At 34.5% G+C, this 23,902-nt stretch overlaps 1 protein-coding gene across 1 annotated transcript in view; it reads left to right on the forward strand.

The window, feature by feature from the left end:
- Window positions 1–23,681, forward strand: part of LOC114324638 (formin-like protein) — a 384,693-nt gene extending 361,012 nt beyond the window's left edge. The window contains exons 13-15 of the mRNA XM_028272506.2: window positions 3,137–3,411; window positions 6,309–6,425; window positions 21,995–23,681. Of these exons, the coding sequence (XP_028128307.1) occupies window positions 3,137–3,411; window positions 6,309–6,425; window positions 21,995–22,207 (605 nt within the window). The 3' untranslated portion in view covers window positions 22,208–23,681. The remainder of the gene's footprint in view (window positions 1–3,136; window positions 3,412–6,308; window positions 6,426–21,994) is intronic.
- Window positions 23,682–23,902: the final 221 nt, after the last annotated feature.

The following is a 23,902-nucleotide window of genomic DNA, read 5'->3' on the forward strand; positions in this document are numbered from 1 at the left end:
ACGCTCGAGTCCATTTCCTCACATCTGATTTAATGGATGGCCAAACATATCGCTGTGTGATCATCTTCACAGAACTGTTGCTCCCGGGATGTGCTAGGTTATGCATGGTGCGAAAAATTGCCATTCGAAGTGGTTTCGGTACAAATGGTCTGGCTGTAGATGTTGATATGTCACAGTACAAACTCACGTTTTGTTCGGAAAAGCGTATTTTCTTCATTTGAAGTGATGTTTTCTCACTTAAAAAAGTTTGCCGTTCTGGATCAGTTTCTTGTGCGAGAGCTAAGTCAGTGATGTCGATATCTTTCTTGATGCTATTGACTCGAGATAGTGCGTCTGCCACAATATTTGTTAATCCAGAAATGTGCTGAATGTTAGTGCAAAACTGTCCTAGATAGTCTAAATATCTAAACTGTCTAGGACTACATTTATCTAGCTTCTGAGTAAAGGCGAAGGTGATTGGTTTCTGGTCTGTGTATATCGTTATGTCCTTGCCTTCGATCATATGTCTGAAGTGTTTTATGGCTAGATATATAGCTAATAGTTCTCTGTCGTATGCACTATATTTCTTTTCGCTAGGTGAGAATTTCTTAGAAAAGAAAGCTAAATGTTTCATACCTGTATCCGTTTTTTGTTGTAGTACAGCTCCCGCACAAAAATCGGAAGCGTCACAAGTGATGGAGATATCAACATCGTTTACAGGGTGGCTCAGTAAAGCAGCGTTAGCTAAACTGTTTTTGCAGTCGTCAAAGGCTTGGATTCGCTGTGGTGTCCATTCGATTGGTGCTTTTCCTTTGACATTACCTTTTAGGGCATCATGTAGTGGTGCTTGTAGCTCAGCTGCATTGGGTATGAACCTTCGGTAGAAGTTTAACATACCTAGAAATCTGCGTAGGTCTTTCACTGTTTTTGGCTGAGTGAAATTTTGTACAGCTGCTACTTTTTCTTGTGGATGTGTGAGTCCTCCGTCTGATACTGTGTATCCCAAAAAGGTAATCTCGTTTTTGCCGAATTGACACTTCGCTGGATTTATCACAACGCCAAATTGTTTGAGCCTTTTGAAAATCTCTTCCAAATGCGACATATGCTGCTTTCGGATCCTGACGCAATGATAATGTCATCGATGTAGGCGTAGGCGAAGTCTAGACCACGTAAAATCTAGTCTATGAAACGCTGGAATGTCTGTCCTGCGTTTCGTAAACCAAAAGGCATATATAAGTATTCGTACAGCCCAAATGGTGTGGTCACGGCGGTTTTTGGTATGTCTTCGGTGGCTACTGGTATCTGGTTGTATGCTCTCACTAAATCTATTGTAGAGAAAATTGTCTTACCAGCTAGCGCCTGACCGAAATCTTCGATGTGCGGAATTGGATATCGATGTGGAACTGTTTTTTGGTTTATACGTCGATAATCTCCGCAGGATCTCCATTCCTCACCTTTCTTCGGGACCATGTGCAGTGGAGTCCACCAGTTACTTTTCGATGGTCTTATGATGCCTAGTCGTAGAAGATTTTCGAACTCTTTTTTAGCCCATTGCAGTTTGTCAGGTGCTAATCGAAAAAATGGGTGGACCTGGCGTTGTATCGATGTGGTGCTTGGTTTGATGTTGAATGTCTTTCACGATACCGGCTGGTCGCGTGATTTCCGGAAATCGTAGCAGCAGTTCGTGGTAACGCGACGCTTCCGCGATAGTCTTTACGCTGCCGTCGAAACACTCTTTAACGAGTCCCTTTGTTCGAAGGGTTGTCGTACTGTCTACTAAGCACTGGTTAGCAATGTCCACTAGGAGAGCGAAATGGGAAAGAAAATCGGCCCCGATAATGGGCTTTGAAATGTTCGCCACTACGAATCGCCACGTAAAATCACGCCGTAGTCCGATGTTTAATGTCAAGTTCACATAGCCGTACGTCGCGATTTTAGTGTCATTGGCCGCGTATAGTTCGTATGAAGTCTTTTCGCGTGCACCCCGTACATATTTTCGCGGGAAAACGCATAGATCGGCTCCGGTGTCGATTAAAAACTGTTTTTTAGTATCATAGTCTGTTACGTAAAGGCGGCGAGACTTTGGGCTTGGATCGGATGCCGCACTCACCGACTGCCCGCGATGTTTCCCTGATGCTTGCACGGAGGAGAGCACTTTTGAGCCTGGTCACCAAAACGGTAGTGATACCAACATAATATGTCACTATTATGTTCCCTACTGTTGCTACTGTCTCTAGAATATGGTCTGCCTCTTGAGTTGCTGCGGTTGCGACGGTATGTGTTTGTTTGTGCTTGAGCCTGCGTCAAGCTAGCTAGCTGGATTTTCATGTCAGCTAATTCGGCTGTCAATTTCCCGATGGCCACTGCAATCCGATCTGAAACACTATTGTTGGCACTGGTCGTCATTGTCGATGTTCACTGTATTTAAAACCGGCAAAAGTATAATATTATTAACACTAACTTTTTAAATTTTCGCGGCGGTTTAAATACTTGCGGGGGTCACCAATATTCCGGTTGGTGTATGGCGGAATTTAATTAAAACGACAAAGAAATAATGTGTACAACGAACGGTAATCTGTTTATTTATTTTGTGTGAACAAGCGGTGTGTTGTTGACCTATATCGACAATCGAAGGGTGTGTGTTGTGCAGACGCTGGTAGTAGACTGACTGGGTCGAACGAAACCCCACTGTTATGTCAACTGATTTGCGGTTTCTTAGATAAACCAGAGAAAGCCATAAATTGAGAAACTTTATGGATTTCAAGAATTTTGACATAACGAGGCTGGGGACATCGTAATCAATTAAGAAGTGTTTCTTTGAAAGAAACATTAATCTTATACTGTTTATACTGTTATCTTATACTGTTTATCTTATCTGTTTAACGTTTCGTTTAACATCTGCTCTGTATTTACATGTGAATTTATATGACACTATTAGGTATTTCGTTTTGCGAAAAGTTATTAAAAATAAAAATTAAAATTAGCAGAAAATAGTAATTACAGCGTAATGCTATAGTACTCTTATTACCTAGTAATTTTTTGTCTACCTTCGGACTACATAAATACACAAGCAATATATTCAAATTATTTTAAACTTTATCTGAAATCATTTTTACTTTTGATTAACACTTTGTTTTAATTTTATTAATTCTCACAGTTTCTCTGGAAAACATAAACACAGATGTCACTGAATTGGAAAAGGGCATGGAAGCTGTTCGAAAAGAAGCAGAAATTCGGGGTAGAGGTAGTCATAGTCTAGTCGTTAGAGATTTCCTTGCCAATGCAGAAGACAAACTCAGAAGACTGAAGAGCGACGCCAAAATGGCGCAGGAGGCTTTCAGGGAATGTGTCGAATATTTCGCAGAATCTCCGAGAACAACGGATGCAAATACTTTCTTTTCGTTGTTGGTGAGATTTGTCAAAGCATTCAAGGTAAGATATTTTTTAAATACACATAATTTTAATTTAGTTTAAAACGTCGCGATTGGAAAACTTAAGGAATTTTATTCCTCAAAAATTATATTTCAGTTATACAGTAAGCGCGACGCTATAGTTTATTCGCTTTTAAGATGAGCTAAGACGCCAGTTTCAAACTCCTGATGCGTGGGTTTTTCGTGTCGTCGCAACTTGTCATTGGTTAGAAATTAGTTTATAATATAGAATAAATTAATTTCTAATCAACGACAAGCTGCGACGACACGAAAAACCCACTAATCAGGCGTCTTAGCTCATATTGAAAGCGAATTAACTATAGTAGACACACGGGAACCTAATTGCTTGGCTAGGGCTAATTCGGTCCGTTCTCACCTGTGACTTTTATGTCTGTCATGTCATGTGACTGTCACACTATTCAAAATTATTGTTTTTCCATACAAAAAAATACATTATTATTAATTAATAGTATTGTTACTCCGCTTTAAAAAAACTTTATTCAAACACCAAGAATAATACAATACTTTATTCGCGGTGTGCAAGTACTTGGAGGGGATACGAGAAACGATCGTGCGCGAAGTGCGGAGAAATCTTGTAACTTTCTTAAATAATTCATATTGTCAATTGAAATTGTCAAATTGACGTATATTTCATACCTAATGTCATTGAAGAAGAACAATTATATGTTGCTCACAATATTGATATGATATGCAATGATTATATAAAAGTATATTTAATTATTTGTATTTTGCTTGCAGTACTGCATTTTAATAATTCATTTTATTTACTACATACAATTGTTTACCTTTTAATTACTTAACCTAAATCTTACTTTTTCTTCTTATATTTTTTGGGCTATGGCCTTGACAATTATCCAGCAACCAGGACTAATATAATTGGCCAATATAATTAAAAGTGCGAAAAATGTTGTTGAGCTATGAAACCAGGTGTCGCTTTTCCGAACTTGCACGGTCCCCATAACTTTTATAACTTTAACACAATAATGACAACTTTAAACTTCAAAGACAATAATGACAACTATAAACTTCACACACAACTGTTCTATAAACGTTTACATTGTCAACTTTCTATGTTTGTATTGGTTTCTATTCATTTTCTGACGTTCTAGACGTCACTAGAGATAAAAGTCAACAGTGCAACAAGTGAAGGGTCCAGGACTGTATTAGCTCAATATACCCGTGCGTCAAGTAGTGTGGCGGTTAGTGTATACTTTATTAAATCAACATTTTTAAATCATTAATGTAGCTTAATTACATTTTCTGGATCATAATTCAGTTTATAGTGTCTCTTTAATTTTTTTACACGTTTGATAGATTTTTCCGGTTGTTATAGCGTCAGCTTTTGTGTTTTAGACTGTTCCTTGTGTAACACGCTACAGAAGTTTATGCAGTACAAAGATAAATAATTCAAAAATGAATAACCATTTTCAACTGTGTGGAGTATGAAGGGAACCAGTCTCGTTGGAACTTTACCGCGCTGAGCAGATGTGACGTGAATTGTAAATTGTAGAATTCCCTCATCTTCCTTAGTCTCAGCATCCGTATGGCTTGCAAATTGTAGAAGCCTCGGAGGTGTAACCAGAGAAGGTTCCCATTGTTTTCATTCTGGTGGGATATGTTATATGCCATTAGAGTGAAAACTTAGTCTTTTTTTTATAAATAATTCACTTTGTTGTTTTCTGTTTCAAAGTCTCTGTCATGACTTGTTGCTCAGTTTTTACCTTTAGTACAAATGACATTTGCAAGTCATCACATTACAATCAACTGTTTATCCATTTTAGAATTATTTTAATTATTTTGACTAAACCAATCTATTTATCATAGTATAATTAATGTGTTTTGCTGTATATTAAAACTGTACTTTTTTTGTATTACAATAATGTATTGTTTTTGTTTTTAACTTTATTATAAAAATATATTAACAAATATAGCTAGAGCTGTTAGGAGACGGTCAAACATTACTCATTATTCGAATATTTTGTCAAGTACGTTTCATCCTTTATTAATACAAATTCTTCATTATGTTTTACTAATACAAACTTTTCATCATGTACCTCTAAGGAGATAATTTTTTAAATAATATTAACCTTTCATTTTCATTATTTCATAATTCCCTAATTCTTCACTATACCTCAACTATGTACGAAAAGGTTAATTTCATCCAGTGATCAATTTGTATTCTTCTTACAAGTGAATGTGTTTCGTTTCTTATTATCATTCAGAATTATATCTGTATTTATTAATTTTTATAGATTCTTATAAGGTAACTTACGGCTTTTATTTTGAATATGAAGAATTTTAAATTGGTCATTAAAGGAATAATTATGATCTAGAAGTTTAAGTGCGTTCATAGAATCCGTTTCTATATTATTTAAAGCCTTTTTGTGTTCTGCTGCAAGATTGTTAAAGGTTCTACCAGTTTGACCGATGTAAGGTTTTGGGTAGTCACATGTTAGTTTGTATACACCACTGCACAAGTTCTTTTTATTTTGGCTAACAGTTTTATTATTAGATAAAAACAATAAGTTTGTCAACAATGTTAGCCGATGGCTCACACTAATAAAAATCTTTTAAATTTGTGGAAAGGTTTTTTAGGAAACTAATATTTCTATATTGTTTTAAATTTTTTTTCTCATTTCCTACCGTTCTAAGTGCATACCCGCCTTAAATTTTTATTACTTTAAATTTCTATACAGTGTAACGTAAAAATTTGAAAGCAAGCAATTGATAAAATCTACTCTTTTAAAATTATGTAATTAATTAAAATATGTAGATATAGATGCTACAAATACTTCTTTAATTTGTTACAGTTTCTATAAGGAATGGATATAAATAAATATGCTATCTGGTTTTTAAAAGTCTCTTTTTATTTTATAGACAACGGATCAAGAAAACGAGCAGAGACGGCGTTTGGAATTAGCTGCGCAGAATGCCAACAACAAAACAAACGAAGATGTTCAAAAGAGGAATAAAATCAATCAGAAAAAGCAGCAGGTACGTCGCGAAATCGCTTTTGTAGAAATTTGTGCTTAGGTTATCTAACTTTGTAGTTTCTTATTTTCTCATTTAAGAGCGTAGGCGCTAAATTTCGTTCCAATGCTTTAAATCCATTCATTTTTTTTCGAATCCTGAGAAAACTAATAAGTATTTTTGAGAAATTTAAACACAGAATGAAAGATTACATCATTACCGAGGGTAAAAAGTCCCTGAAAACTTCTATAATGTTTGTTTTAATAAGTTACAGGGGTGAAAAAGAAAAGAACATTGAGTGTGATTTTGAATTTCAAATATCTCATTCAAAAAACTTTTTGTTTATTCTAAGGGATTTTATACACTCAGTAATGATGTAATCTTTCATTCTTCGTTTAAATTTTTCAAAAATATTGATTGGTTTTTACAGGATTCGCCAAAAATGAACATCATGTCCGTGGTGATATTTTCCAAACCAAACATTCGCTATCTTTGTCAAACAATGCACTGTCGAAGAGAATTGTTGACAAGACAGTGACAAACAAGGCTACTAAATATTTGACACGGCTTCAGGAATATTTTGAGTTGTATCTTAAATAATATCGATAGTATTTGATAATTAATTGATATAAGACGTGAAATTAATAAACTTATTATTTATGGAAGATCCAAGCACAGAATACACCAGGATTTATTCTGTTGTCCAAGTATTTTGTTGTTGATGTTCAAAATTTATCTAAGCGTTTCATAGTAACAATATATTATTAAAATCTGTCACTTTTTCTCTTTTCTCGATTATTAGTTTTTATTGTATAGTCTATAAATTATTGTAATCACTGAATACATAATGAAAAAATAATCATTAATTAACTGAATTAATAATTTAAATATTAATTTAATAATTAATTTTAATAATTAATTTATTTAATCGCTGAATACATAGTGAAAAAATAATACTAATAATTAACTGAATAATTAATAATTTAAGCGATTATATAAGTAATGCTTATCAAGAACATTCAGAAACTTGAACGAAATAGCCACCTCTATATTAGCGATGACAATGTAACTGTCAACTAATGTTTACATCTCTGTACCAGTTAGAATTTTATTACATGCAATTTGCCTTGTAAAGATAGAAAAAGTAGGGATAGCCGTAAAATATTTGCGCCTACGCTCTTAATTTAGTAAGTATGTTTACCGCAAATATTTTTGAACTAAATTTATGAATAGACTAGAAATTGCTGTAAACTTACTTTTCGCTAGTCATCTTGCTCTTTGCTTGCTTGTAGGTATGTAGATATAACTTCAATATTCTCATCATGTTTTACACATACTACCACTGAGGTTAAGTAATACTTTCTCACCGTGGAATATGAATGCGGATATTCTGTTTAGCATGCTATAATTTGTATTAAAATTCTTTTATATTTGTATATTGTAAATATATTTTCCAAATCGCTGTATTCTTTTTTATAAGAACCTTTGATATACAAAAACAATAGAAATTGTCGGAAAAGTGCTGCACCATTTATGTGTTCACCTTATGAATTTTTGATTTTAGTAACCTATATTATAGTTGGTGTTATTGGTAAACATGACATGCAAGTAAATATAAAGTAAACATTTTTTAACGGAATTAATAGTGTATTTTTGTGCAATTTATTTATTTAGCGTATGGCTATATCACAGTTTTTGTATATAAAATGATAACAATACATTATAAATAATAATTAATTTTTATAAACGAAAATTTAGTTGGTAAATATATCCAATCGACTCACTGGTCGCCACTAAAAAATCGGGCCGATTGCCAGTGTACATCTGATGGGACATTCCTCTACCAAATGCTTAATCGTTTGTCTTTCAGCACCGCAATCGCAATTTGGAGAAGGTATTTTTCCCCATCTAAAAAGTGAGTCAGAGCACCTACCACAGTTGGTTCTAATTCTGTTTAGTGTCGCCCAGATCCGTCTTGGTTGATTGAAGCCCTCTGACTTGCCATATCCATGCCATACCATATACATGGCATATTCCGGATGTCAGGTGGAATATAGTAATACGTTTCTGTTCAGTTTTATAACTTGCTGCTTATTCTACGATTTATATACAACTCATTTTTGGTGCCTATAACTCGTCCCTGTAAATGCTGACCGGTATATTTCAGAATTTTCTTATATCACACATCTACTTCATTTGATTATTCTGGTCATTTAATATAAGGTCAGAGACACATCATCTACAATTAACTACATAGGTAAGCACACTAAGATCAGAATTTGATATCAATCCGAGAGTTTCACCTCAAAAACATGGCTATTTGCCGATAAGATCGAGGTCAAGTAAGTCAACTGTCAAATTGGTTGTCACAAGTGCCAATTAATAAGCATTACAGAATATGATATCAATCCTAGGGTAAATCCTTAGAGATAATTAGATTAGACATGGCATACTGAGCAAAATAGTGTCACGCGTGGACAATCGATCGGTGGTCTATCTATCTCTTTTTACCGAGCGATCCCGCGCATTTGACTGTTTTAAAACTTATACTGAAATGATGGCATCTCCTGAGGTAAAATGTTCCGGAAGTAAAATGAGCCTCCGTTCGAATCTCCGGGTGAGGACTATCTCAGGGGGAACACCATTACAGGTTAGAAAAATCAGGAAAGGGTCTTGGAATCTTGGTAGTCTTACAGGTAAGAGTCTGGAGTTAGTGGATGCGCTCAAATGAAGAAGAGTTCAAATCGCTTGTATTCAAGAAACTAGGTGGAAAGGACAAAGGGCGAAAGAACTAGGTGATGGATATAAATTGTGGTATGTAGGGAGTAGTAACACTAGAAATGGAGTTGGTATAATTGCTGATAGTAAAATGAAAGATAACGTAGTAGAAGTTGTAAGAACGAGTGATAGAATGATGTCAGTGAAATTTGTAATTGATAAAGAGGTATTGGATGTTGTGTGTGTGTATGCTCCTCAAACAGGTCTGGGTGAGAATGAAAGAAGAGCTTTCTATGACCAATTAGGAGACGTACTGAGTGATATTCCAGCAGAGGAGAAAGTTATAATAGGAGGTGATTTCAATGCACATGTGGGCCAAGCCAAGACAGGATATGAAACAATACATGGGGGATTAGGCTTTGGAACTAGAAATGAAGCTGGAGATGACATGCTAGAATTAGCAACAGCATTGGATATGGCGATTGTTAACACATTCTTTAAAAAGAGAGAAACTCAACTTATTACCTACAAAAGTGGACAACATCAATCCCAAATAGACTACTTCATGATAAGGAAAGAAGACATACGTGAATGCAAGGACTGCAAGGTAATAATTAGTGAGACAGTAAGTCAACAACATAAGCTGCTTGTTCTGGACATCGAAGTAAAAGCGAAACTAAACAAAAATATCGGAGAGGACCACAAAAAATCAAGTGGTGGATGCTAAAAGATGAGAAGGAAGGTCTATTCAGGGAAAGAATAGTAGAAAAAATATGTTGGAACATGAAAGGAAGCCCTAACACAATTTGGAGAAAAATGGCCAATATTATTAGAGAGACGGCTATTGAAATACTTGGGAAAACGTCAGGAAAGAAGTTTGAGGATAAAGAGACTTCGTGGTGGTCAAATGAAGTACAAGGAAAAATAAAAGAGAAGGGAAAATTATATAAAAAGTGGCAAGAAACCAGATCGGACATAGATCTTCAAAACTATATAGTCGCCAAAAAGGAAGCGAAAGTAGCAGTAGCAAAAGCTAAAGCAAAAGCGTATTCAAACCTATACGATCAACTTGATACGAGGGAAGGCGAAGCAAATATATATAAAATAGCCAAACAGAGAGCAAAGAAAGCAAGAGATTTTAATCAAATTAGATGTATCCGAGATGAAAATAATAAAATACTAGTTCACGAAAAGGATGTCAAAAAGAGATGGAGAAAGTATTTTGACAGTTTATTAAATGAAGAATTTGACAGACAGCCTGTAGAGTTAACGGAGACAGTGACAGCAATGGTTACCAGAATAACAAACGAGGAAGTGGCTCAAGCGCTTCAAAAAATAAAGAAAGGAAAAGCAGTCGGACCAGATGATATTCCTGGGGAAGTATGGAGAGAATTGGGAGAGACAGGAATAAGTTGACTAGCAGGTCTATTTGATAGAATTATGGAAGTTGGACAAATGCCAGACGAATGGAGAAGCAGTATATTAGTACCTGTCTACAAAAACAAGGGAGACATACAACAATGCATAAACTACAGGGGTATAAAACTACTTAGCCACACCATGAAAATATGGGAGAGAGTAATTGATAGACGGATACGTGAAGAAACCGAAATATCCGATAATCAATTTGGCTTATGCAGGGCAGATCAACAACAGATGCAATTTTCATTGTAAGGCAACTGATGGAAAAATACAGGAATAAAGAGACCAACGCTCATATGATATTCATTGATCTTGAGAAAGCATATGATAGAGTTCCTCGAGAGATTCTGTGGTGGGCAATCAATAAGAAAGGAGTCCCTGGCGAATATGTAAATATTGTGAGAGATATGTATGAGGGAGTAATGACTAGTGTTAGGACAGGTGTGGGAGAGACTGATAAATTTCAGGTGAAAGTAGGATTGCACCAAGGTTCGGTGCTTAGTCCTTATTTATTTTCATTAGTTTTGGACCAGATAACAGCGAAAATACAGGGTAGTATTCCATGGTGCCTAATGTATGCTGATGATGTAGTGTTAATAGGAAATAGTGAAAGAGACTTAGAACAAAAACTGGAACAGTGGAGACAAGCTCTGGATAACAGCGAAACTACAGGGTAGTATTCCATGGTGCCTAATGTATGCTGATGATGTAGTGTTAATAGGAAATAGTGAAAGAGACTTAGAACAAAAACTGGAACAGTGGAGACAAGCTCTGGAGGAAAAAGGTTTAAAACTTAGTAGGACAAAAACAGAGTATCTGGAATGTTCATTTAAAGATGGAGTTACTACAAATAAAATGGTATCTTTGGATGGTGAAATGATTGTGAAAAGCAATAGTTTTAAGTACCTAGGATCGGTATTACAGAGTAATGGAGAAATAGATGGAGATGCATGCAGTAGAATTAGGGCTGGATGGATGAGTGGAATGAAGCGAGTGGTGTGTTGTGTGACAGAAAAATTCCAATGAAGCTGAAGGGAAAATTCTATAAAACAGCCATAAGACCGGCTATGATGCACGGAACTGAATGTTGGGCAGTGAAAAAGGAAGAGGAACAACGAATGCATGTGGCGGAAATGAGAATGCTTAGATGGATGAGTGGAGTGACAAAGAAGGATAAAATTAGAAATGAGTATAATAGGGGAAGTCTAGGTGTGGCACCAATTGATGCCAAAATGAGAGAGCATAGGTTAAGATGGTTTGGTCATGTTCAACGTCGAGACGTTAATCACCCTCAATACGAAGAATAGCTGAAGTGCAGATTCCTGGAAGGAGTAGGAGAGGAAGACCAAAGAAGACCTGTGGGGAGACGATAAGGCAGGACATGTTGGTAAAGGGGATTAACATTGCTATGACCCAAGATAGAGTTATGTGGAGAAATGCAATTAGGGAAACCGACCCCGCATAGGGATAAGGCAAAGAGAATGATGATGATCCCGCGCATTTGACAGACAAAAATGGTTATACCATTTAAAGTGAATATTGGCCAATCACGTCCTTGATATTGGCGTTACACCTCTATTCACAGAGCGGCTCATATGTTACCTAGTCTAACAATAAAACACTGAAACTTTTTTTTTCAATGCTTCCACAAAATTTATTATAACTATGTATGTCACTACAGCTGTTTCGACAGAGTGCCTTTCTCAAGGAATTTATTTTACCATGTGTCTGCATTTTAAAATCTCTTACTGAATAGGTTGAGGAGTGGGGAGCTGTTTGTCTCTAGTTGGTCATTGATAATTATATCTGTATTTTTCAACTTATTACTTTCCATAGATTCTGATAAAGATAACTTAAGGCCGTTATTTTGAATATGACAAATTTGGAACTGTTCATTAAAAGAATGATTATGATCTAGAAGGTGAAGTGCGTATGTAGAATATGTTTTTCTATTGTTGAAAGCCCTTTTGTGTTCTGCTATCCGTTTGTCAAAGGTTCTGCCAGTTTGACCGATGTAAGTTTTTGGACAGTCACCACATGTCAGTTTGTAAACACCACTCTGTAATTGCTTTATCTTTCAGCTCTTATTGTTCTGAATGTATTTGCTTGTTGTTGCTAGTTCTGAAAGTTGGTGTTATTCCTTTATGTAATTGGCTATTTTTATTGATATCTTGCCTGTATATGTGATTGAACAGAAGGTACTGGGGTTTTTTCTGTGGTGGTGAATAGACTAATTTCAGGGCTTTCTTACCTAGTACCTAGTCTACCCCTATTCGGTGCCGCCCAAAATCCCGACGGCCAAAATCCCGACAGCCAAAATTCCGGCGGCCAAAACACCGACACGCCAGAATCCCGACAGGCCAAAATCCCGACTTGCAACAATTCTCGCATAAGTAAAAATTCCGACTTTTGTTTAATACTTTTAATACAAAATAATTTTGTTTAGTAACAAAAAATAAAAAACAGATAGCCATAAACAAAAAACGAGAAATAAATGTAATTATATGTTAAAAAGAAACTTATCACACCTGTCGGGATTTTGGCCTGTCGGGATTCTGGCGTGTCGACATTTTGGCCGTCGGGATTGTGGCTGTCGGGATTTTGGCTGTCGGGATTTTGGGGTAGACCCATTCCTATTATGTCTATGGGTACATCACCCTCATAATTTCAACTCGTAACATTTCTTAATTCATAAAAAAAATTTGAAACATGTCCTGATTGGAAATCCAAACGACAAAGTAAAATGTAAATATAAATTCAATATTTAACATGAATATGCCACAAGAAAACAGTTTCAGAATTTTGAGGAGGTGGTAATCGAAATGTCAACTATTTCCAATAATATAGATAAAATTAGAAGAATTATAAATATTGTAACATTCAAACAAGCGTTCGTATTTCTATACGACTTTATTAATTTATTTATACAAGTTTTCTTTACAAATATCTAGCTTAATCATCATAAGTGGCTCGACAATCCGTTATGGATCTTGGCCTGCTCACAATGAAGTCGCCACTCCTGTCGATTCCTGGCAACTTCCCTCCATCTTCTGACCCCTAGAATTTTTAGGTCTTCTTCCACATCATCAATCCATCTTCTTCGTGGTCGTCCTCTACTTCTTGTGCCCTCTGGTTTTGAAAATGTTAATCTCTTAGTGTATTCGTGGTCTGACATTCTAGCAATGTGTCCAGCCCATCTAAGTCTCTGCACTTTAACGAATTTCACAATATCTGGATCGGTGTATAACTGATACAGTTCAAAGTTGTATCTTCGACGCCATAGCCCATTTTCATTTACTGCCCCAAAAACCTTTCTAAGAATTTTTCTCAAAAATACCAAGAAGTCTTTCATCACTTTGAGATAGGGTCCACGTTTCAGCTCCATATATCAAAACCGGTCTTATTAAGGTCTTTTATATATTGAGCTTTACTGCACATTTTATATTTTTATTTTTTAAATGTTTATGGAGACCGTGAACAGTTCTGTTGGCTATTGCTATGCGTCTTTTCACTTCATCGCTTGTCGTGTTTGTTGAGTTTACTAGCGATCTAAGATATATGAATTCCTTGACTTGCTCAAAGGTGTGATAGGTAATTTGAATTCTGTGTTGGATATTTCGGGAGTTTTTAGAAACCAACATATATTTGGTTTTTTCCTCGTTTACCACAAGTCCTAATTCACTTGCCGCGTCCGCAAGCCTTGTAAAACACTGCACCATGTCTCTCAAACTTCTGCCCACTATAACTATATCGTCAGCGAATGCGAGAATTTGCGTCGATCTATTAAAAATAGATCTATTCATTCTAATATTTCATTTTCTGACTGCCTTTTCCAAAGCAATATTAAAGAGGAGACACGCCAGCGCGTCTCCCTGTCTTAGACCATTATTAACGTCAAAGAACGTAGAGTTTTCTTTCTCCTTGAATTCTAACGCACTAGCTTACGTTTTGCATTGTTAGTTGGGGCAACTTAACTAACTTAGGTGGGATCCTAAAGTCTATCATTGCATTATATAATGCGCTTCTTTTAACACTGTCATAGGCTGCTTTGAAGTCAACGAAGAGATGGTGGGTATCTATGTTATATTCTAGTAACTTTTCTAGAGTCTGCCTATGTGCTTGAATTTGATGTATAGTTGACTTTCCAGCAGTAAATCCGCATTGGTATTGACCTACAATATCCTTTGTAAAGTCTTTCAAACAATACATTGCCGAAGATTTTATATGCAGATGCTAACAAAGTAATGCTTCTATAGTTCTTACAATCCAGTTGATCACCTTTTTTATGCAACGGACATATTACTCCCTTTAGACACTCTTCTGGTACCAATTCATTCTGCCATATAAAAACTATCAGTTTATGGATTGCTGCAAAAAGTTGATCACCACTTTTTAAACATTTCCGAACCTAGCTTAAAACTAACTCAAATAAAAGCGCGCTCCACTTAAATAGCAAATAATGTTATTCTCGATCATTCCAGACTTCGCCAACTCTAGCTATTGTGTGACCTTCCACATACCGCACGTCTCTCTCCACCGATTGTTCGGTGTTCTCGGCCGGTGATTCATTGTTTTGCTACAATATAATTAGAAAAATATTAAACAATAAGGTTTTGTCTAACCCAAATTGCATGCCACTGGCTAAATTTTTAAAAAATTATGTAGTCTTAAAATATTACTTTTTGATAGAGCATTATATTCGCCAAATTTAAAAACAATATTCATTTGTTGAACTACACTAGATTAATCAGGTAATTTCGAAACGCCCACAAAAATGTTTCAGATTATTTTCTAAACACCGTGTATATTAAAAATGATGCACAATTCACGTTTCTTTTTAGGTAGAAGATAAACATTTATTAATTCCGTTAAAAAATTTCTTGTAGAGTAATACATATATTAAAAGTAACTGCATTTTTCTAACAATGGTTTTAACTTGTCGATTAACAAAACGTACTGTGACTAAATTTGTGTACTTTTTTGGCATGGAAATAGTTTTTTTGCATTCATCGATCGACAACACTATCTTTTGTTATTTTCATATTTTCAGCCGCCAAAATTGCCAAATTTTTTGGCAAAGATACTCGAAGATTAAAAAAGTGAAAGTATTTAGACACAACAATGCCATCTTATCACAGTATAACTAAAACTTTCAAAGATTAACCCATTGTTTTATCATGCTTCGACTAAACTCTATCTTTCGTCAATATTTTGGAAATAATTTATGATTTTCAAGGGAACTTTACTTTCTATAAACATTTATTCTACTTAACGGTTTCTACTTAACAATTACCTTTACTTAATAGATAATACTTAAAGTTGTCTATAGAAATTAAAGATATCCAAACATTCATCTTGATATTTCATCCATTAGAAAAAAAATAGGTATATATTTTTATATTTGCTTTTGTGTTGAAAGAAAAATATAAAAATTACTTTCTATGAGGTAATTATATTTTGTAATACAGAATCTATAAAACATGCATAGACAGAAAAATAAATGAAACTTCGATCGACATATTTTAATGCAATAAATTGTTACGTTTATTTTACATTATACAACGATAAAAAATCAGTTTCCCATTCTTCCCGGTTGCACATTTCATTCTAGGCGAAGCAATAAAGCACTAAAATCGGCCTTACCTCCGAAAAAAAAGGGACAACACGGATCTTAATAATTCTTTTTGCATTCGATTCGTGAATGCGCCAGGAAACTTTGTGACCCCGAGCCATGATATAATATTGAAAAGCTGCATACAAAAAATGCATTCTTAAAGTGAATCTCAAACAAACAATTTTGTTACTCGGGGGTTTTTGGGGTCGCTGAAAATGAATATGACGTCAATATTATATCATGGCTCGGGGTCACAAAGTTTCCTGGCACAGTCACGAATCGAGTGCAAAAAGTTAAGATCCGTCTTGCCTTTTTTTTCGGAGGTCAGTGCTTTATCGCTTCGACTATTCTCATAAACTGCTCTAAAGATTTTTGCAGCTCTTTTTCGAATGTACCTATGCAAATTCCTGTGCAACTAACTTGTGAGTTGTTTGCCCGCAGTAAACAAAAAGAAACAATATTGTAATATCATACCTTCTTCTTATTGCGCCATCTCCTTTCGAAAGTTCAAGTCCAATTGCCGTTTGGAAACCATTTAATATAGGTTAAAATACAACCTTACTTTACCAGTAAATTCAAATAAACATAGTCTATTATGTGGCAAGGATTTTCTTGCTTTAATGAAGTACAGTAAGAGGGGCAAAGTCGTAACAAGGATCCAGATAAAAAATGAAGATATCGAACAAGTGGGCAAAATGAAATACTTACATTCTAGATTACGGAAGATCTAAATCCGAAATCAGAAATTCGATCAAGAATAGAGCAATCAAAAGCAGCCTTTTTGAAGATGAGGAAATTTTTGAGTAACCAAAGACTCAATCTGCAAATCCGATATCCTATTCGATATCTTGAGTAACCAAAAACTCTATTCTTCTTTATGGTGTCGAATTTTGGACTATTAATGTTGACTTAATGAGAAAGCTGGAAGCTTTTGAGATGTAGCTCTTTAGGAGAATTTTAAAAACACCGTGGACCGATCATATTACGAACGAAATGGTGTTGCACAGAATAGGAAGAGACACAGAACTTTTGACCTCCATTAAAAAGAGAAAAACAGCATACTTGGGGCACCTACTTAGAAATGATAAGTACGAGTTATTACAGCTGATTATGAAGGGTTAAATCGAAGGAAAATGGGGTCCTGGTAGACGACAATTATCCTGACTGAAAAATATTTGCGATTGGACCGGATTAAACACACAGTCGCTTTTCAGAAAAGCAGAAGATAAAGACGAATTTGCAATGATTATAGCCAACGTTGTCCAAGAAATTAAACCACAGCGACTAAGATGGGCAGGCCACGTGCACATACTTCATAACGAGAGTCTTGTAAGACTGGTATGGAAGATCTCCGGAAAATGCACCTTCATTAATGGAGTCGGCACTAGAAGAAGAAGAAGAAGAAGAAGAAGAATAAAGCACAGTACATGAAATATGTACTATGTAGAAAAAAGATTTGTAAATATTAAATTGTACTGCTAAATAAATTTTCTTAACGTTAAAGCGTTCTATAGAAATCCGATGTGGGATAGAGAAAGCAAGAACTGCATTTCAAAAAATTACTAAGCTATTCAAATGCCATGATTTATCAATCCCCATAAAAATCAGGTTACTACGATGTTATATCTTTCCTATACTGTTGTACGAAATTGGGTCGTGGACTCTCACAGATGCCACCTGCAAGAAAATTGAGGCTTTCGAAATTTGGCTTTATAGTCGAATATAGAATAGCCAAATAGAACCAAACAGCCAAATAGAAACAGCCAAAATCGAATACCTCGGTCACATCATGAGGAACAGAGAGAGATATGAACTGTTACAGAAAAAAGTAGAAGAAAAACGAGGGCCAAGAAGGTGAAGTATTTCCTAGCTGAAAAATCTACATAGGTGGTTGCAGTATTGCGGTGTTGCAAATCTACAGCAGCAGTGTGCAAAGTACAGATTGCCATGATGGAACGGGTAGGCCCTACAAGAAGAAGAACGTTAAAGCAACATCGCTTAACTTAGCTTAGAATAGAAGAATGTACTCACAATTATTTAGATAATTGTTAATCTGGTTAAGATCAGATACTGGGCTTCGACTTCAGTCGAATCTTGAATAAGAGAGTCTTGCAATTAGGGTTGCAAGCCTCGGTCCATACTGAGATAAAGGTATATTTCCTTAACTGAGATAAAATAAGGCCTTCGTTCAAATTGATGGCAAAAAGATACCAAACTAGGATGTTTAGAGTGGAATGAACTAGTATGAAAGTGATCTCCGTCATAGTAGGATCCTAATTAGATGAGAAAATGCAAAAATAAAATATGTGAAGGAAGAGAAAGTATAAAAATAAAGATCTTACCCTTTTAGAGGGGTCTCGTACACACATAGAATCGTCGTTCATATCATTTGCAAAACGAAAAATTATAAGAATTGAGCGGTAGCCTTTTTGATAGAAAAATATTTAGTGTTGATGGGAAATATTAGCGGCATAAAATAATTTCTTAAGAAATACTTACAAACGTACATATACAAAAATAAACTATACATATGTATACTGAGTGTTATACAAAACTTAGTAAAATAAACGAAATTTAGACAAAATGTAACGTATCGGCTTTTGGGGAAATGGCAACATTGTAGGTCTTTCAAAGGTTTATTACCACTTTCCAGTTACAAAAATCTAAATTAATTTGTTTCAGGAATATTTCACGATAAAAGTATTTTATTTCTTTTAGTTTTACACTGTTTTTTTTTGTATTTGATTATTTGAAAAATATTTTATAATTTATGATATATATATATATTAATATAATTTATGATTTGAAAAATCTAAATTAATTTGTTTCAGGAATATTTCACGATTAAAGTATTTTATTTCTTTTAGTTTTACACTGTTTTTTTGTATTTGATTTAAGAGCTGTAGGTCGGTATGCATACTTTATATTTAATAATACGTATTACTTTGTAATTTTTCATAAAGTATTTCCAAAACATTACCTAGAAAAAGAGATAGAGTCGAGTCACGCGCTTCTTAGCATCAGATATCAAGAACTAATTCTTTAGTTGCCATGTAAAATTGCACAAAATCAAAATTATTCGTTCACAAGTAGAACACGACTCGGATTTGCAAGTCTGGTGAAAATATTTTACGTGCCATCTTGTCAAACTGTCCAATTTTGATTTACCTAATATTCTGTACCTCTATGAAAACTTGAACCTCTATGTACTCTGGTATGTTCTGTACTTGTATGAAGTAGCAAAGAAATTTTGGAAATGATATACAATTGTAACATGCGAATTTATAAAAACATACGGTTTGTCTGCTTGCAAAAAGTTAGTGCAAATTGTAAATTGTAATGGGTGGGCGTTTTTATATCCTCGATACATCAAATTCTGATTATTCTGTCCATTTGTGTAATAATTCTATGTGTTATGTGATTTTGTGTTAGGGTTGTTCGTAAATGATGGGATCCAATGAAAAGTCATTCCAGGAAGAAAAAAATATTCTAACAAAGGTTTTAACAAAAAATGACTACCCATTGTCATTTATAAACAAGAAATTCCACAAGATAAAAGAAAGAAAACAACACAAGCAAGACAGCTACACCCAAAAAAATGGGCTCAAAGTTGACAAAAATACCATATGTAAAAGGCTTATCGGAAAAACTAAAAACGATAGGGAATAAGTACAACATCACAACAACATTTAAAACAACCAACAAACTGAGACCTATCCTGTCTAAAACCAAACCCCACAACGCACAGGGGAGGTTAAATAACTGAATCTACAAAATACCCTGTGAATGCAACAATATGTGGGAGCAATTACAAGACCACTAAATGTCAGGATTGACGAGCATGAAACATAAAAAAGAAGGGATTTCGACAAATCACAGATATGCAAACTAGCCTGGGACAATGAACACATAATAGTGAAAAGATGCATCAATAATCATGAAGGAAAGATAGATCAAAAAAGCAGCCCCCATCCTACTAAATGAAGAAAAATGTGTAGCAAATCCATCAGCATAATGCAGCAACAAGTTAACAACAAGAACATGCCAACAATAAAGGATAGGAAAATGTAAAACACATGTTTCTATCATACAGTCCACATAGGCAACACACAATAGATATAAACACAATCTAAAAATCTTACACCCAAATACTCATTGTTTACACACACTCTCAACATAAAATCACATAACACATCTAATTATTACGCAAATACGCAAAAGAATAAGAATTTGATGTATCTTACGGTATAAAAACATCCACACTCATATCTTTCCAGCTAAAGCTGGCTGTTACCTACAACCAACATAGGCGAGTACATACTCAACACCTCAATTTGTTGAATTTGAATAGGGCATTCCAACATGATGTCAAAATTAGACCAATATGGCAGCCGGGAGGTAACATAAATGTTATTCTATCAGTTCTTAATGTGTTTTAAATCATTTTAGTTGCGTTTCTTTGTAATTTTCTTTTGTACAAGGATTGATTTAACATTTTCACTAGAATAATTAATTTAAAAAGTTTAGTTTTTATAGGTTAGAATCAGTGCTACATTTTAAGCATAAAACAACTAAATAAGTTATCACCCGAGAGACAAAACATAAAACAACTAAATAAGTTATTATCTGAGATACAAAAACAATGGTTAAATGCTATAAAACGTCCTATAAAAATGCTAAATAACTAACTATGTCCGTGTTACTTACTCTTGGCAAAATTGTCTAACTAAACCGTAGGTTAATTGAGACCCCTTGAGGGAAAGTGGACCTATATTATTTATTTTGCCAATCTTTTGCTTGTACCTAGTAGCAACATTTGTATTGTCTACCAACAACTTTATATGCACTTATATTTATTTATTCACTGCTTAAAACTAAATAAAGTCGTTTAAGGACTTTTACAACTAAAATCTACACAAAATCTAGCAACAAAATGTTCGGAAAATACAACTAAAAAACTGTTATCGGTAAAAAACTTAAGCATAAGTATAAGAAACATGTGGTACAAATAATATAAATAGACGCGATGTTTGACAGTTTGCCTCCCAGCGTTTTTATAAATGTCAAAGTCTTGGAATGCCCTATGTTGTTACAACATAACCTCAACAACAACGAGCGGTTATGCAACCTTTTTTTACCAATTCCCATTAGTCTTTTGAAAACGATTTTCGAAGTGGAAATCGAAACGTGTGGAAATCGAAACGTCAAGTATTTTCTGGGTAAAAATGTAATTGTCATTGTAACCAAACTGTGGATAATCCCATATAAACATAAAATTTGACTTAGAGATGCCACAAGACAACAGTTTCAGAACCTTTTTACAAAGTTGTCCAATACCAATGATTATTAATTTTAGAAATTCTATGTTTTCACGCTAGATAAACAAATAAATCGGAAATAATTATCGTTTACGAAACAAACTAAATATACCTTCCAATATATTTCAAAATTAAAATAAATAAGTACAGGGTAATATATTTTTAAAAAAATAGTAACCGTCACCTAAAGGGAACCAACGTAGGTCCTCATTTTGGTTTTGCTCTAACCTGATCAGTTTCAACACCGATTACAACACTTTCATTCTTTATCAGCTTCCTGGCAACATAATATGGAAATAGTAGAGATGCGCGTTGGTTCTGCTTAGCTTGTGATTGCTATACTAATTGATCTTAATCTAGTACATATGTTTTATCTTTTGACAAACTCATAATTTATCTAAAAATTCAACCGTGGACATTTTGACAGAGGCATTTGCTTTTATCATTTACTTAATTCAGACATAAAAATCTGAGTCGTATAGTACACCAAAAAATTCTCTTACGAACTGAAATTGATACAGGAGGCTGTGATAAATGAACTAAAAACAAAAACGAGGATGGTACAAGAAAAGAAATTACTTCAACAAGACGAAGTCTACAACGGGGCCTTGGAGGACATCTTATTAGGATTAAAGAGCGAACCGTACAGAAGAGCAGATGCCGTAAGACGGAGTCAAAGGAGAAGGATAGATAATAATCGATTGTCTAAAACTTTGGAGGAGATGGAAGTGTAAATATTGTTTGTTTAGGTTTTAAGTTATTTTTTGAAGTTCACCAAGTAAAAAAAATGTAAAATCTACGACTGTTACGTAAAAGTATATGTATATCAAAATTGCTTGTCACTGCATTTATATGAGTTTAATTGTAAATTTTATTATTTAGCTTTAGAAAAATATATCACTAAGGCCCGGTTTCACCAACAACAAATAAATCGTTGAACAGTTATTTGTCAAATAAAATTTATTAGTTGATTATGTTTTTATTGTGTTTCAATACCATTTTGATAACTTAAAGTTAAACTGACGATTTTTTTTTAGTTATAGATATTTAAAACGATGTTAACTTGCCAATTTACTCGAAGAATAAATATTTAGTTGAAAAATAAATAAAATAAGTCTGATTTGACGTTAGTGAAACGTAGATCAGTTTTATTGATCGAATAACTTTTACTCATAGGATATATTATTTGTCGTTGGTGAAACCATTAGACATAAACATTATTACAAGAATTTATTCCTTGCCCTACCATACTGCCCTATTTCCCTAAAATTGAAGAACTGTTGTCTCTAAGGGTAACCGGTCAATTGCTCGAATGCAATTGCTCGAGTGCAATTGCTCGAAAATCAATTGCTCGACATGAAAATTGCTCGAATAAAAAAGAAAATTATATATCTAAAATATTTATTCAAAATAATACAAAATATAGACATAAGAAAGATTCTTGAATTAGGACAAATAATTATGTGATATGTCACATATATAATAGTATATTAATTTATGCTGAAAAAGTATTTATTACAAATCTAAACTATCTTTGAACTTTTAAAATAATAAGAAAAATAACGGTTTTGATTTTCTCTCATTATGATAATTAGGTATTAGGGAAAGATTAAACATTAAATACCCATTAACATGCTTACCCATTACCAATGTTTCTTTATTGGGTATGTATTGGATTTTTGTGGAAATTTTGTGGATTATTGTGAATAAATATTTTAGATATATACTTCTCTTTTTTTATTTTAGATTATAATTTAAATACTTGTTGTTGTGATCTGACGATCTTTCAGTTTCGTTGCTAGAGTATTTCTTGAGAGATGAGCTGCCAGCTATCTCTCCATGTCTCTGATGATCTCCCGATGATCGTTTGTTAGCTGGTTTTCCTTCTAGCGCAATTGTTGGTAGCATGTGCTCCCCCATCCTTCCCATTTATATGATCGTACTCTCTTCTGTCTTAATCAACCCCATCTCACTATATCTTGTACTCTGCATTGTTCCCTGATGATGTTGTTCCTTAGTTTGTCTCTTCTTATTTTTTCTGATACTAATGTTAGTACCTTCATTTCGGCTGCACGTAGCATACGTTTGATTTTATTGTTGCCTTCCCGTGATTCTATTCCATATGTTATTACGGGTCTCATCTAGGTGATGAGTCCATAGGTTATTACGGGTTGTCTAAATTTTAATCCGGTAAACATATTTTTCGGAGCAGAATGAAGTCCACTGTTTCGACTGTTCCTTGGTCTCTGGAATCTACCAGTGGATCTATGTTTTGTCGACGTCACGAAAAGACGCAGAAACTCCTTCGAAATGTGCTTAAACAGCGTCAAACACTGTTCTGAACTGGTCTCACGGATGCGTTTTCTGTGAGCAAACTCAGCACCCATCGCAGCTATCTTTGATTGCTGCGCGATTTCCGTTCCAAGAAC

This window comes from Diabrotica virgifera, chromosome 2, assembly GCF_917563875.1.
Source record: "Diabrotica virgifera virgifera chromosome 2, PGI_DIABVI_V3a".
Taxonomy (NCBI): Eukaryota; Metazoa; Arthropoda; class Insecta; order Coleoptera; family Chrysomelidae; genus Diabrotica; species Diabrotica virgifera.